Here is a 16,295-nt window from a genome sequence, read left to right as displayed (position 1 = left end):
AGCATTCTTCAGGGTCAAATTCTGATTTTAGGTCTGAAGTTGGCGTGTAAGTCTGAAAGCACAGTAAGTGCTCTCAGCTAGACAAAGGAAAATCAGTAACTTTTTTCCCCTCACAAACTCCATAATATGCACAGACTAGTATGACAAAAGGACTCTGTTGGAAAGATCTTTGCTCATGAACACAAGTAAAATAAGAAAGACTTAATGCACCACTTTTTTACATGGAATAAATTACTTAATTCTAAATCTCCACAAAATCATCTTAGTTTGAGTAGTTTGAAGACCATTCTGTGTGTCTCCCATTTAAGGAGAAGAATGCTCAGATGCTAGAGAAGTAAGAACAGCTGAGAGGAGGCTCCAGGTTGCACCCTGCCAAAATGGTATCTCCAGGGAATGGTTAAGTAATTGCAATATCTGCTAGGAACTTTTAAATGTGATCTCTGTAGGAATTGAGATTTTTTTTTTTTGTAAAAATTATAAGGTATACTCTAAATGTTTTTCATCACCAGTTTATTTGTATATAAAACAAGAGTTTCAACTTTACAGGTTTCTATATTCGTCTTCTCTTATGAAGACTTCAGTTCCACACCCTTCTCCCAGATGTATTTGCTTGAGATTTTATAAGTAGATATTTTGATATTTGAGTTGAATCTGATTAAAGCCTCCAAAACTTCAGTTTGCAAGTTTTGGTAAGTAAAGGTAAAAGAAAATGTAGTTAAAGGGTTAATAACACTTTAAATGTTCACAATTCTACCTACCAGTTCCATAAAGTCATATCACAGCTCAATAGTACCACCTCGAGGATTTTATTTTTCTCAAAAGATGTGGATAAAAAAATACTAGTGGAAGACAATTTAAAACCTTTGATATGTAGAATGATGATCTCATAATTTTTTTTCTTAAGTGTCAATAATTCTGAATTGACAACAGCTGAGATTTTACTATTTACTGAAATTGGAACAAAACTAGATATTTTTACTACTAGACTGTAACAATTTTTAAAAGCCTTAAAACTGAATTTTAATCAGGTAGGTTATTTATTAATATTTATATGCTACATTGTGAGCTATAACTTGCAAGCTCATGCTTAAACATAGGACATTCTACAAAGTTGAAAAGAATAAATCGGGATGAGATATACATGAAGTACAGGATCTCACTTCAGGATAAACTAAACACACACCTGTTTTGCAGGTGATTCATGAAACAGCAAAAATACAAGGCTGTTTTCCTGACTCTGTTCTCCTTTTTTTATATTAATACTTCTATTACTAGCCATGGATTAACTAGATAGTGACAACCTTAATCCCTTGAAAAACAGTGAGATATTAAGCATCATGCATTCTGCTGAAAGACATAAAGGTTACATATTAAAGTAATAACACAGGTTACTGAAGCTTCTTCTGTTCTGCAAGCATTAGTAGCTAGAATTTTTCCCTCTGTACTGCACCACACCTCTGTGCTCAACCACAGATCCCCAAATCATTTTAAACACACGCTATCAAACAATTTTTCCTATTAATTTAATACAATTAAACAGACGGTGAAGACAGCCTGACTGGAAAGGCTTGCAAGATTGTCAGGAATCTTTTATCAGTTCAGTAAAGTTTTTATGCCACATAAGCTACAAGACTCACCTCCCGTTCTAACATCAGCCCTTCTGCTCTCAAATTCTTCTCAAATGTGCTTCTTTTTTCTACCTGTGGACTTGATTTCTTGTAGACCAGGATGTAATCAATGCGCTTTTTGCCATCTTTGAAGAAGAGTCCTGATGATGCCATGGCATCACTCTAGAGAAGACATAATAAAAGTACACTGAATATGGCATCTAAAAAGATGAAGAGTCCTATCATGAATAGCATATAACACAGCATTTCCTAAACCACAGAAATGTCCATATAATGGTAGGATGAATATGTAAAAAAGCTGTAAGAATAAAAAGTCATTATGCATCAGTTGCTCAGGATTTCCAATAAATCAGGACCAAACAAAACAGCTTCACAAAACCCATATTCTAGTTATTTCTTTCAGCTGTGAAAAAGCCTTAAAATTATTGTGTGATGTGTATTGACATGAACTTCTGCTAATTCTTATTTTCAAGGGGAATTAAAAAAGAAAATTAAAGGCAAGTAAATTAAAGCAATTTTCTCTCTGATTTGTACCTGGGCAAATTTTGAAGAACAAATATACTTGTATTTTCTCCAAGAGAGAAATAAATCTAAAAAAATTAAAAAAGAAATGGTATTGATTGGAATGTTTTCATGGATATTCTAGCCCAAGTGGTCTTTCAATGCCATGTTAGCAATGTTTAAATCTTGACTAGTTGCTTCCCACCGTGCTTCCAAACACAAGGGATTGTCTGACCTTGATATGGAAAACCTTGATTTACATGTTGCTGCTAATGCAAGCTATTTTTGTATTCTGTGCTTTGCATGATTCAGAACAGAAAGAGACTATATCAACTGGTGTCAGACTATAGAATCGTAAAATCATTAGACTGGAAAGAACCTCCAAGATCATTGGACTTTTGACCAAACACCACCATAACAGCTAAACTAAATGCCATGTCCAGTAACTGCCTGAACACTTCCAGGGATGGTGACTCCAACACCTCCCTGAGCAGCCCTCTCCGAAGCTTAACCACCCTCTCAGTGAAAAAGTTATTCCTGATACCCAACCCTGGTGCAGCTTGAGGCCATTTCCTCTTGTTCTGTCACTGGTTGTCTGGGAGAAGAGGCCGACCCCCATCTTACTATGACCTCCTTTCAAGCAGTTGTAGGGAGTAATAAGGACTCTCCTGAACCTCCTCTTCTGACTAAACACCCCCAGCTCCCTCAGCTGCTCCTCATATGACTTAATCTCTAGACCCCTCACCAGCTTTGTTGCCCTTCTCTGGACCCACTCCAGCCCCTCAATGTCTGTGTTGAAATGAGGGGCCCAGAACTGGACACAGCAATTAATGTGTGGCCTTGCCAGTGCCAAGCACAGAGGGATAATCACAGCCCTGCTGGCCACACTACTCCTGACACAGGCCAGAATGTCACTGGCCTTCTTGGCCACCTGGGCACACTGATGGCTCATGTTCAGCCAACTATTGACCAGCACCCCCAGGTGCTGAAGACTTTGAAATCTGAAAAAGTAAACTGAGAAACTACCATCATCTTCTGGAGAAGTAGCACTTATTTAAACACAAACTGTCCAAAACAATCATGTTGGTTTCAAGTAGGATATATTACACCTATGTATATATGGGACCAGACATCTGTGAATGCTGCATCTTTCAAACAATGGGTCTTAGAAAGGAATGATATTTGGATTATTTGGATATGAAATTTATAATGCTCAGCGTTATATCCAATAGCTACACTCTCTATTGATACTGATAAACAGAACCATGTGTTAGTGCATGATATCAGCAGCATAAATACTGGATACCAGCTCACTTGTTTCTATGTGAAACATTTGTCTTACACCCACATCCCTCACCGCCAGCTTTTTATATATTTAGTGCTTCTGAGAACTCTGTCTGCAAAACCTAAAGCGTTCTAACAAGATTCTTCCTCTTTCTTTGCTTTTTTAAGTCCCAAAACAAAAACCAACAGTCTTTCTCAGACCATCTACTATTACAAAGGAGTGCATCATCATATACCTGGGAACATTATTTAAGTATATCAAGCTTCAGCTGATGATCCTTTAAGATCATGGAGTCCAATGCACTGCCAAGTCCACCACTAAACCAAGTCCCTAAGTGCCACATCTACACATCTCTTAAGGATCTCCAGGGATGGTGACTCCCCCCTCTTCCCTGGGCAGCCCGTTCCAGTGCTTGACAACCCCCTCTGTGAAGAAATTTTTCCTAACATCCAACCTAAACATCGCCTGGTGTAACTTGAGGACAATTCATCTTGTCCTGTCAATTGGTACTTGGGATAAGAGGCCGACCCCCATGTGGCTACAACCTCCTTTCACACAGTTGTAGAAAGCAGTAACATTCCCCCGAGCCTCCTTTTCTCCAAACTGAACAACTCCAGCTTCCTCAGCCACTCCTCATAAGACTTGTGCTCTCGATCCCTCTTTGCACACACTCCAGCACCTCAACATCTTTCTTGATATTTAGATAACTAGTATCTGAAGTCCAATTTAAGGCAGTAAAGAGTGTCAAACTAGACTGATAGCACACTGAACTCAGGGCCTGTCATCCCTTCTAAGAATTCTGAATGGGGATAGTAGTAAAAGCTTTTTATGTCATAGGTGAAATGATCTGAAGATATAAGATGCAGAGGTTTGAAGGTGAGCTAGTAGATTAAAGGTTCAAAAACACAAATTTGAATATGGAACTTTTTAAAATCTAAGCTTTTTTCAGGTTCAAGACATAAGCAATGAATCTGCTCAACAGTGAAAGATACCTGCACAAGTATTTTACAAAATCAGACCAGAGCTGCTTTTATTATGGTTCATGAAGCAGGCAAAATAAAATACAAAGAGCCTAGCCCAAATTCCCCCAAAGGGGAGATCTGGAACTTCTCTTATACATTTTCTGCTCATGCAATTTCTGTACAGACATTCTGCAAATTACATCTATCTTTTTGTAATTCACTTTTACCTTTCTTTGGATTATTATTTCTAGCCTTTCTTTCCTCGTTTCTGAAACAGGTGCTTTTCTTCAGTCTTAGAGAGACATTTTATTTCTCAGATTATGACAGTATCCAAATATGACCTCAGATTCATCCGCACCAAATAGAATTATTTGGGGGCAATGTTCAAGAAACAATGATCAGTCATTACAGTAGAAAGAAATTTTCCACCTGTTTTTCTCAGACAACTTTCAGAGTACTACCCCCATGGGTTGAGAAGTGCAACAGTGAAGCCACTTAGCACATTGGTGCAGTGAACCTGACCTATCCTATATTGATTTCAGGACTGATTCACTTGAATGCTACTGGCACCATTAGTTTCACTTTAGTGCAGTTCTCAAGCAATGTTGCCTACATATAATGCAGAAATACCTGTGCCAGTAAAAGAATTTATCTGGTGATGTAGCCGGAGTTTTTTCAGGTGATCTGAAGGAGTTCCACAATGTGTAAGAAGAAGAGGGAGCAGAAATTTCAATTAAAACACATGAGTCAGGGTATATTGGCCATTATCTATACCTAGCACAGTGAATGAGCTGTTAGTACAGTGGGCATTCAGGCACAGCTTGTTTATTGTTTATCTGCTGGCCTGGACCAATAAATCTCGGATTCATTCTTTCACCTTTTTCCTGACAGAAAAGCATCAGAAAAGGAGAAAAGCATGGGAAGAAATATTTTGTGCAAAGCCCTTACTCTCCTCTATGCTAAGATCTCCTGTTTCACCTGAAAAATACGTATAAAAAGGACTAATCAACATTCTCTAGTCCTCTTCATCCTCTCCACCTTCTTAGTCCTCTAGATTTTCTGAAACCCGATTGGTTTTTTTGTTACACACATATGAAAACTTATTTGATATAAAAAACTCCTTTTAGAGTATTGCAATATAGTTCATATGGCAAAATCAACAATTTAACTTAACCTTGTCCTTTCAAAGTCTTTAAATACAAGAACTTCAAATATGAGGCTGTGAAGTGGTGCTTTGCTTAACATTAAGCTTGCTCATAATGCACACACTGGTTTGCACCAGATTTAACTATTACCTGAGGCTTTGCCACTACAGATTTGCTGCAGTTCCTTGGTTTTCTTTACTATTTGTCAACGTTTTTGGTCCTTTACAGATGGTGATTATTATAACAAATAACATGACACACTGCTTTGAAGTCTGAAAGTGTAAAATTCAAAATACTAACATTATCATTCAACTGAAGTTTACACTTTACACAAGGCAAAATACATTGATCAATTTAACCTAGAAAAAGGAGTTTTGGCTCAAGCAAAAAAAAAAAGTGGAAAAACAATGCAAATATTTAGCAAAGTTATAAAATAATCTATTCAAATGTACAAGATGAATTTCCTTGGATTTAGCCAACATGGAGGGATTTTTAAATAAACTTTTGTTCATATTCTAATTAATGAGCAATGCCCTTTATACAAAGAGGGAACAGCTGGTTTACTGGCTCTATCTCTCCCCAATTAATTTAAATAGAACAACTCACAGAAATTGTAACTATTTCAACTTCATTTATTTCACTCTGGTGTTCTGCTCTGTAAATTAAACTTTTCCCATTTTTTCACCCCATGCATAGAAACAAATATTCTAGAAGAGTGAATTAGAACCATTCTGAAAACAGGAGCAAATTATAGATTTATGTAACAGTATGTTATGTAACAGTAAATAACTGTATCATGATACAGCAGTATGTTTTCTTTGTTTTCCACCTTATACTGGTGAAAAGTTTAAAATAATGAATAACATGCAGTACCTAAGTAAATTCAGAGGTTAAATGGAACCACATGAAGGTACAATGCACATGTTGCAACCATTCACTTCACATTCATTCCACCACTGACAGCTCCCAACAGGACTAACCTAACAGCAAGGGCTTAAAGGCTGACAAAACCTTTAGAGGCGTTTACTTTTTTATAAATTTTAAGCAAATTCCCATTCACGTGACCAGGTATTTGCAGCTTAAGCTGTGGAACAGCTAAATGTCAAGTACATTCAAAACACTATGAAAGGTTCTCTCTAATTTGGTTACACACCAAAGCTACAGCAAGAAACCTGCCTAGGAGAGAGCATGTCCTAGGAAACAGGTGGTATTTCCTCCTACCACCTTCCCAGTGTTCAGCCAATGTCAGCTCAGGTTTCTATGTATTTAGTAACTTCCTATAATGTTGTCCAGTTGCCCCCAAAGCCACATAACCTTTCTAAACCCAAAAGACCTTTAATAAGGATTTCCACCGTTCATTTTTGGGAGAACCACTTGCTTTTTGTTTTGAATTCAGGTCAAATTGGCTTTTTTTGATGCTTAATGGCTATAATTCTACAAAGAAATATATATAGTTTCTTAAGTTATGTAGAACCTTGTCATTACTCTAACACAATTAATGGAACTATTTGACTCTAATATCCCCTTAATTTACTGTGCTTCTAATGTATATTATATAAATGAAAAATCATCATTTTCAAAGCAATCGCTATTCTTCTTTGCCCAAACATGTACAGTCCTCCTCTTATAACAGACTTTATTACTAAACTTCACAATTAGCTAGTGACTATTAACATAAAATAGCAATGTAGATGAAATATTATTATGTTAAAATACATTAATATGCTACTACGCATATGCTATATAATGTAATAGGATAATATCATTTTACCATACTAATATAAAATATTGACTATTTTGTAGACTAAAGTCAGATTTTAATATTCAAAAACACTTAATGGCATTTAAGTTAAAGCAAAAAGCTACCCTCTTACAACATTCACCTTCACAATACAAAGAGACCCCTTGAGTGCATTTCCACTTTGTCATTTTAAGCTTGCAACTCATCTGACCACTGACCAACCTTTAGCAGGTTGTATTGCATTAATTATTCTAGGGGACTACTTAAATAGCCATTCAAGGAATCTTTATGTTGTCGTGTTTTATACAATGAAATAGTACAGAGAGCTGAGACTCCAACCCATCATTCTTTACTTTGACCTATTTGATTGATCGATCTACTTAAATGCATGTAATTATTGACTCTGGCTGGAATAGCAGCAAAGGTATTTTTATCCAGGAAAAAAATTCAAAGTACTTCAGTATTAATTTGTCCTAGGAAATGTTGCATTATTAGTTTATACATGTGTTTACTTTAATAAATTAATTTATTCTAACTAACTATCAACAGCCAGTAAATCATGTCTGACATGGAAGACATGGTCTAACTTGTTCATTTCATATGTGAGATTTTCACTACCATTATTTCACATATAAATGCTAAATGAAAAGCTGGGAACAAGACCTTTAATAATTATATTTTATTATTTGCTTTGCAGTTTCCTGAAATTTACCATGGATGGCAATGAAAACGAGCATGATTTCTACCTATTTTATATACATGTGCACATAAACACAGAGGCTGACAACTATTTTCACATCATCTGTCATTGGACTTAGCTCAGAGCAGGTTATTCTGACCCAACACACCAAGACAGGGGCAAACAACTTTTACAGTGGAGTGTAGCTCAGGCAGTGAAGAGTCTGTGTTTCAACGTCTGACTTCAAGGACTGTTGTTCTCTTAGCAAAAAAAATATAGCAAGGTTTCACATTTATATGAATATACAGAAAACATCAATTCTCAGTCATAACCAGCAAGAGGAGCATTCATTTACATAAGCGACGACTGACACAGTACACAAGAATTAAACTCCCACAGCACAATATATTTATTTTGCCTGTACAGCAGAAAGGATGAAGTTCAACTTTCCTCCATGTGGGTGGTATAATTTAGATTTAGATTTGTAAAATTATGTAAGGGAAGTAAATATGCCAACAGACTAATGCCTGGGATCTAAAAGATAGATGGGTAAACACAGCTGGGCCTCTGGATTCTTCTCTCCCCAAATTTGCTAAATTTCTCTCCCCAAAATCTTATTTCATGGTGATGATGTAAACATCAGAACAGAATTCATTTCCTCCCTACGACAGCTCGTGAATTCAAACACTAAATGTGCTAGAGAAAAATAATTTTAATAAACCCTTATTGATAATGAAGTAACATACTAAAGAAACACTTACTCAAATGTCTTGGGGTTTTTTTCCCCATGGAAACTCTGAGAAGAGAAGGGAAGAATCCACCAGCAGAAAAAAAGGTGCTGCCACTGGAAATGGAAGTACTGAATCCAAGCACTGAATCTCAATATCACCACTACGTAATAGCACCACCTCCCAATTAGCATTTTTTAGAGACAAATACATTGGGAAAAGTTGCAGAAGCAGAAAAGGGTAGAGGAAGAATGAAAGATAAGTAAACAGACTTTGAAATGTATTTTCTTCCTCATGGAAACAACAACAAAACCGACCTACTGCTGACATTTGGAACATTTGTAAACATCACCATAAAGTGGTGTTTACATGTTGCCCTGGAGTCTTAGAGCCCAAAGAGGACAGTATGGAGCATCATAGATATGTATTTATATAAACTGGCACCCACACAAATATGTATACACATACATATACTGTCATTTTGTAGACTTGCAGGGAAAATCAGCTTGGAACAGGGAAGCAGGAAGGAGAGAAAGACACAATGCAAAAACACACTGAATATCAGAAGTGCATCAAGGAAAAGCAGCTTTCTGTATCTCTTTATGTCTTGGTTTTTAAGAGACGTTTCAGAGATAAAAATAGATTAATTCAGGGCCATTAAATCATGTATAAGCAGAAGTAGCCATGGAAACAACTTGAAGATTTAGGGTCAGAATTTTGACAGAGGTGATGTCTGATCTGTGAACTTCTTCAGCATGGCAACTACCTAAAACTGAAAAATCTACATGAACAGCTTTTCTGTTCTAACTCTGAGTAGAATGGTTCCTTCTCGTAAAAGAAAACTTTCTTCCAATATAATTCATTGTTCTTCATAAGAGCACTATCAGGTAGATTGATTACTGTTCATTCATGAAAACCACCTAATTTATTTTGATTACTAACTCTCCCTAATACTGTTACAATGAACTTGGCATTAACATCTTCGGTAATATTCACACCAAAGGATGTTTCAGTGGTTGGTGTCTTAATTTACATGGAATTAGCTGTGAAATATTTTTAAAAAGTACTACACCCATTTTTTACATTTTAAAACCATACTCTTGACTCAGAATAATCTAAGGTGTGCTTTTGAGAATTTTTCTAAGCACATGACTAAATTAGCACTCATTTTTTTGTGTTTGAAGACATGGATAAACCAAAACCAGATTTATTAGGATCGTCCTTTCAATTACTTTATTCCAAGAACAGATTGATGATTTTAATTGCATATTGGGTCAGGGTTTTTCTTGTGCAAATAACTGTATAATAACCTAGGAAAGAAAACTGAGGACATATTTTCATATGCAAAGATATCCAAACTATCTTGGGCATCAAAGACAACAAGACAGGCTGCCAAAATTATCCATGTTACAGTATTTCTTGCAACTATATTGCACTGTGCAGCATAGCTTTTTTCTGAATGGAAAGGAAGACCTCAGAAATATCTGACCTTCCTAATAAAACTGCAGTTTATCTTTTCAGAAGCAAACTAAGACTAGCAATCATTTTACCTACTTCGCAGATGACATCTTTTTCCATTTTCTTCTATTCAGACTTATAGAGTAAGCATGAAAAGTACATTTGTATATATTATGAAAACTACATGTGGCTTCAGGAAAGGAGTAGGCTTAGGTGATATGCAAAATTTTGAAAGGAAGTCTGTTCAACATTATCATGAGGGAGCAGCAGTGGAGGACGTTTGGAGGCAGCAGGAGGCTTCCTATTTTTAATATTTAACCTCTACTATTAGCTCTTTAAATCTAAAAGGGAGATCTTGAGAAGCATCCTGACATGACCACTGAAAATTTTTCTTTACATGTTCATTTTTTAAAATTTCCATCTTTATGATAAAATTACTACTTTCCCTGAATTTCCTGAAATATTTTCTGAGCTTTTTTATTTCTTTTTTTTAAACAAAAACTGACAGCAGATGAGAGCCATGACACCAGAAACATAAACATGAAGTTATCTTTCACTGCACTTTACCATGTCATTCTATTCTAGGATAATGATTTTATCTGTTAGCATTCCTTTTAAGCTTTATTTACTTCTGTGTTATTAGACTGCATTTGTGGACAACTCCCTATCAGGCTTTCTTTACTGTTCTCCTTTTCATACACTATTGTCAGGCTGACAACATACTGTTCTTAATTATATACCAAAACATTTTTATTGCCAAACCTTCTCTTTCAGCACACATGTCTGACTTCCATTCAAAACAGGAGCATGAGTGAAATAAAGTGATAATAAAGCAGTGATAATAAACATAGTGCAAATTCTGCATCGCACTGGAAGTCATGGACTTACACAGGAAAAAATGAAAACAGAAAATAATTCCTGTCAAGTGCGGGAAAACAACAAAAAATGAGATTGAAGAACATTTTTATACTGGAAATATTCCACTTAATTATTATTTTTTCAAAACTACCATGAAATTCTGTAAGTTAAGTAGTATTGCAGGAGAGGGAGGAATAGATACATTCAAAATCACAAAGAATACAATAAAATACCTAAACAAAGCATTTCAAATTTTCACGGGTAGATCTATACTTTAAAATCACTCTCATAATCACAACTGAACATAATGAGTTTTGCTTAAATTAAAATGAATTTTCAGCAATACGACCAGCTCACAAGATACAATTCTCCATATCTTTTGCCCAATTGCTTATTTAAGATCTTATTTTAAATTCCTCAGAAGTCATGTATGCTCCAAAGAGGAAAGAGAAACTGTTTCAGATCCCATACACCACAAAGGTAGTCTGGACATGGAATATTTATAGCCAATAGCAGTGGATACCAGAAAAAAGGCAGGAAGTGAAGTTATTGCACAGGCAGCATGCTTCATAATTCCTGAACCCACAGTGATAATATGCAAACTTTGTTCTAAAAATCCTTTCTTTACCCTTGCCAGATAGCAAAATACGCTACCTAGATTTAAAAAAAGTTCATCAGATCAAAGACAATAACGGTGATGTAGTGAATGAAAGAAAACAGAACTGTAATTCTCTACTGAACACGTAATCACAATAGGTAAGGAAAAGAATTCACTGCTACTGATGTCACCATTTCTCTGGACAGGTTTTTTCTCATTAAACAAGTCAGAGGTTAGGGTTAGGGTTAGGTGGGGGTAACTGGGTAACATTAGGTGGCTGGGTAACATTTTTTCTGCCGTTATTTTTGTTTTGTTCTGCTTTTTTTCTCATTTTTTTAGTAAAATTGTTATCTTTTTTCCTTCATTCGGACTCCTCATAACTTCAAATTTTGTCAGTATCTGGGGGAGAGAACTAAATGAAGGAGAAGGGAGGGTTTTACCTCATTAGAGGGTCCCACTCCCTGAATACTACTGTCATTAAACCAAGACACCTCATAGTAGCAGCTACTATTCATTTCAGACTTTGTTCAGCTTATTGTCTCATTCTTCTCGTGTGAGACCCTCAGCAGAATCACATACATGAGGAGATACTTCCTACACCAATTTCAAGAGCAGCTGGTGAGGAAAAGCTGGCAGGGTAGATAATGAAATAACAGCTTTTTCATGTGTCTGAGCAACTTCCACAATTTTCAGTATGAAATCTGTGGATTCTGAAATGATACTACCTACACTAAGAGATTACACGTTATTAATCATAATCAAGGAAATGAAAAACTAGATGACTCCATTGGCATCTTCATGCTATATCAAACTTATCTGATGTTTTTAAAGTTTTAAAATGTAGTAATATAAATCAGTTTTATGGAAGATGAGGTGTCTGTATGTAACTTGAAACACTAAAAAATTCCTAAAAAAAAAGTGTATTGGTTTTCATTGTCGCAGCAATACAAGTTCATTATTGCTTGAAGTATTCAAGTATCTAATCATGGAGAAAAAATAATAGCACCAAGAATTATTACAATAACTTTTATAGCAATTTTCTCCTGAGTCTCACAAGCATAAAACAACCTTTCCAAAACAAGCCAAAATAGAAACATTAAAAGAGAGAAGAAGATTATGCTTTTATCTTTCTATTCCTTGCCAATGCAGTGTTTCTCATTTTCATTCTCTGTCAGACTGAGAAGACTTTTTATTGTGACAGATCAGTTTATTTTTCAAATATATGAGAGTTTTACCAGTCACAAAGCTGCACTGCAGTCTTTTGTACTTCCAGCAGTCTCAAAAGAATTAGAAGCTCGTGTTATATCCATTTTGGGAAGAAGTTCCCCTTACATATTTCCCACTAATTGCTCAAAGACTTCTACAATAATCCAAAAGGCAAACCAGCAGTGTTCTTTTCTATATAAGACTAATCTAAATTTCCCCCTGCCCTTTCTTGTGGAAGCAGGCAAACAGTAACAGAAGGAGAATCCTGCTTGTTTGCCTCATGTGCTGGTTTTGGCTGGGATAGAGTTAATTTTCTTCACAGCAGCTGGTACAGGGCAATGTTTTGAATTTTGGTTTTAACTCAGCTGAAGTTAAAGCCAGACACCTCATTTGCAAAAACAGTATAAATGCAGAAGGAAGTTTCCAGAGTAGTTGCTGTGATAAAAGGAGTGTGAAGGCTAAAAGCCAGATGTGGCTTGAGAACATGTTTTTAAACTCTGAACCACTTTGTTCAATAGGTCAGGACCTATGAAGACTGAGCCTAAAAATGCATTTTTGTTTAAACTTAATACAAAACCAAGATCTCCTCTTAAACTTAAAAGTGAGCTTACTGACTGACTATAAACTTTGTAACCACCCTCAACGCAGGACCTGGAAAAAATCAAGCCAGCTGGTCATTTTATATTTTATATGAAAATAAAAAAAAGTATTTTGCTTTAGGATAATAAATCTCTGTTACTAGACAGACACTATCTGTTACTAAACTTGTTTGGTAGTGCTCTTACCTGTTGTTAAAATTAGTCAGTGATGTGTAACATGATCTAACTTCTACATATTCTGCCTGCTTTTTCAGTTTTTTAAGCCCACATTTAACATCAAAAGCTTTGTCTATCTAATCAACAAAATCAACAAGAATTTCACTATAATTTGTCATATTCAGCTAGCTTTGCAGACACAGACAAAGAATCACGAACCCAAAAGTTCTCATTGCAATGGTTTAGATTTAAATGTAAGCCAGGAAGGGTTATATACATGACATGTATGTCATATTCCTGAGATCATTTCTTCATGTCACAGATTTAGAATCTGTAATACAATTACATGTTAACCCATCTAAAAATTATTAGATAGCTTATTATTAGAGTTTTTTCTAAAGCACTCCTATGAAATGAAGTTTCAGAGATCACACCAACCTGCTTACCTGTACTTCCCAGAATACTGCAGTAAGGATGATGAGTGTGACAACATGAGAACAGTTACATGACTCTCATCAAGCACGCATTCAATGCTTAAATCACAAATGCCTAAGGCACAATTGATGAGAAACTCTCTAATGGTCCTGTGATGGACTGAAATGTCAGTAATGTCCTAAACATTGTCAAAATAATAGAAAGACTTTTTGTCCAACTACAAGGAAACAACTGCCTGTCTGCGACCACCAAAATCTGACTGGAATTTGGATTGTGACTGGGACTTGAGATAAGAATATTATTAATCTCTCAAGTCTGAGGAGAAGTACACAAACAAGGCTCAGGAAAGCAGAATGTATCTGTGTTAAGAACCAGCCCTGCTGGACTGAGGGGGTGGTGGAGGAGAAGGGTTCTTGGGTGTGTGACTGGTGAAATCTCGCCACACTAACCAAAGGAGAAAAGCCTCCCCTCCGCTCCAGGAAGACCAGTACACACGGGACTGTTCATGTGAGAGGCAGCTGAGAAGGGGTCATCAACCATCAAAGACCCCCAAAGCGCCCCCCAGCTCATTCCTGAGGCCTTCTACCACCAAAGGACTGCACGTGATCCAAGTGAGGCAACAAATCAGAGCCTGTGCAGGAGGCTGCAAAGCTTCCCTCGCCCCCAGGGGAGGTGCTGGCATCTCCTGAACATACATTAACCATTGGACTCTGTGTTTTGTGGGACCCTCACTACCAAGAAGACCAGAGGACCTGGACCGACGGGATGCCAACGTTACACGGAGTGGTGATATATTTTCTATTTTAATCTCTCTCTTCACTCACTTTCTTCTTCCCCCCCTCCTTTTTCCTATTTCTTTCTATTTTTTCTTTCTCTGTCTCACATTTATTTAAATAAAACCCACACTATTGACTCTGGCATCTGGTATCGTTTGCACCTTAATTCGGGTAAAGGCATTTCTAATAATTTTAATAATCGGATCATAACATGGTCTCCTGAGGAGTATACTGTATATACAGCACAGAACTTTAGTAATTTAGGGTTTCTAGATTTGTAACACAGGATTATTCATGCCTACAGGCATATACCAAAAAATCAGAGAATCACTGGTAAAAAAACCACTGTGCTGCAGAATACACTATTCCCAGTGCACGAAGAAGAAAATTATTCAGAACTTCTTGAGGTTAGTCATTTTTCATACACTTACAAGCAATTATGCTTAATGGAAAGGAGAATTAAGGCTCTCTCTGTCCAGAGTGAGACTAAAAGAAAATATGTTTTGAACAGAAAACCCCATCATAATTCTTTGGCGTTATAGCAGATGAATTGCTGGAGAAAATACATTGTGGAATAGTATGTTTAGGTAATTACTAAGCAAGATAATATGCCAGTTTCAGTGTGTCTTGATATCATTTTGATACTGCTTGGAAGGAGAATCCTGTACTTTGGATCACTATGGACTGACCATTTGCTACATGAACATAGTTCTAAACTCTCAGAATTTCCTGAGGCCTCCCAGATAACATGAATTCCATACTTGGAATCCTATATCCTAAATCCTGTGCAATATAAATTTACTGAAAGAAGGTTACTACCTCTTAGATGAGTCAATAAAAATCATTAGAATCCTTGATATTACATCATTTTGGTTGATTTTGGTACAGAGAACTGCATTCATTGATTCTGTCAGTCAAATTATAATACGGGAGCCACCTAAATTTCTAACCATGAGACGCCCAATATTTAAGCTGCTGCTTATCTAATCCCTTAAAAATTGCATTTTAAAAATATTTTAGCACATTCTGACTGTTGATATAATTTTAAAAAGTTTTTGTGTTCCTTACCTTTAAAGACGATTTAGTTCGAGGTTCTGTTTTCTGCCTGGTGAGCTTGTTTTGAATAAGCAATGATTGATCTGTACGAGTATCATAATTCCCATGTTCTGAATCATCTGTATAAGTATCTTTGTCCTTCCCTACATCTGAAGGAAAAACAGAAGAAAACAATGGGCTCATTTTAGATTATAGTGGATAGAAATGAATAGTATTATTGCAGCCACAGTTGAACATTCATTTTTTGTACACGCTTTTCAATAACATATTCTATCCCTTCCTGCAAAAATTTTTTACTTGAATTGTTATCATCTTTATCTTCAAGTAGAAATGACTTCTATTTTTAGAAGTAGGGTTTCACTATGGCTTTACAGTAGTTTAAAAAAAAACCCACAAAGTGATATGAATATTCAAATGATTGACTCACAGTTGTTGAGACTCAAAATATTTTACCAAATAGACAGGTACATCCTGGAGACCAGAG

General features: G+C 36.1%; 1 protein-coding gene across 6 annotated transcripts in view; it reads right to left on the bottom strand.

The window, feature by feature from the left end:
• ANO3 (anoctamin 3) overlaps positions 1–16,295 on the bottom strand; it is a 133,890-nt gene that overhangs the window by 57,998 nt on the left and 59,597 nt on the right. For all 6 annotated transcript variants that reach the window (XM_032690447.1, XM_032690442.1, XM_032690445.1 and 3 more), the window contains exons 4-5: positions 15,824–15,960; positions 1,638–1,790 (exon numbers count right to left, since the gene is read on the bottom strand). In XM_032690447.1, the coding sequence (XP_032546338.1) occupies positions 1,638–1,790; positions 15,824–15,960 (290 nt within the window). The remainder of the gene's footprint in view (positions 1–1,637; positions 1,791–15,823; positions 15,961–16,295) is intronic.

The sequence above is a fragment of the Chiroxiphia lanceolata genome, chromosome 6 (genome assembly GCF_009829145.1).
Source record: "Chiroxiphia lanceolata isolate bChiLan1 chromosome 6, bChiLan1.pri, whole genome shotgun sequence".
Lineage (NCBI taxonomy): Eukaryota > Metazoa > Chordata > Aves > Passeriformes > Pipridae > Chiroxiphia > Chiroxiphia lanceolata.
The sequence above is the reverse complement of the archived record's forward strand: the minus strand, read 5'-3'. Positions and strand labels throughout refer to the sequence as shown.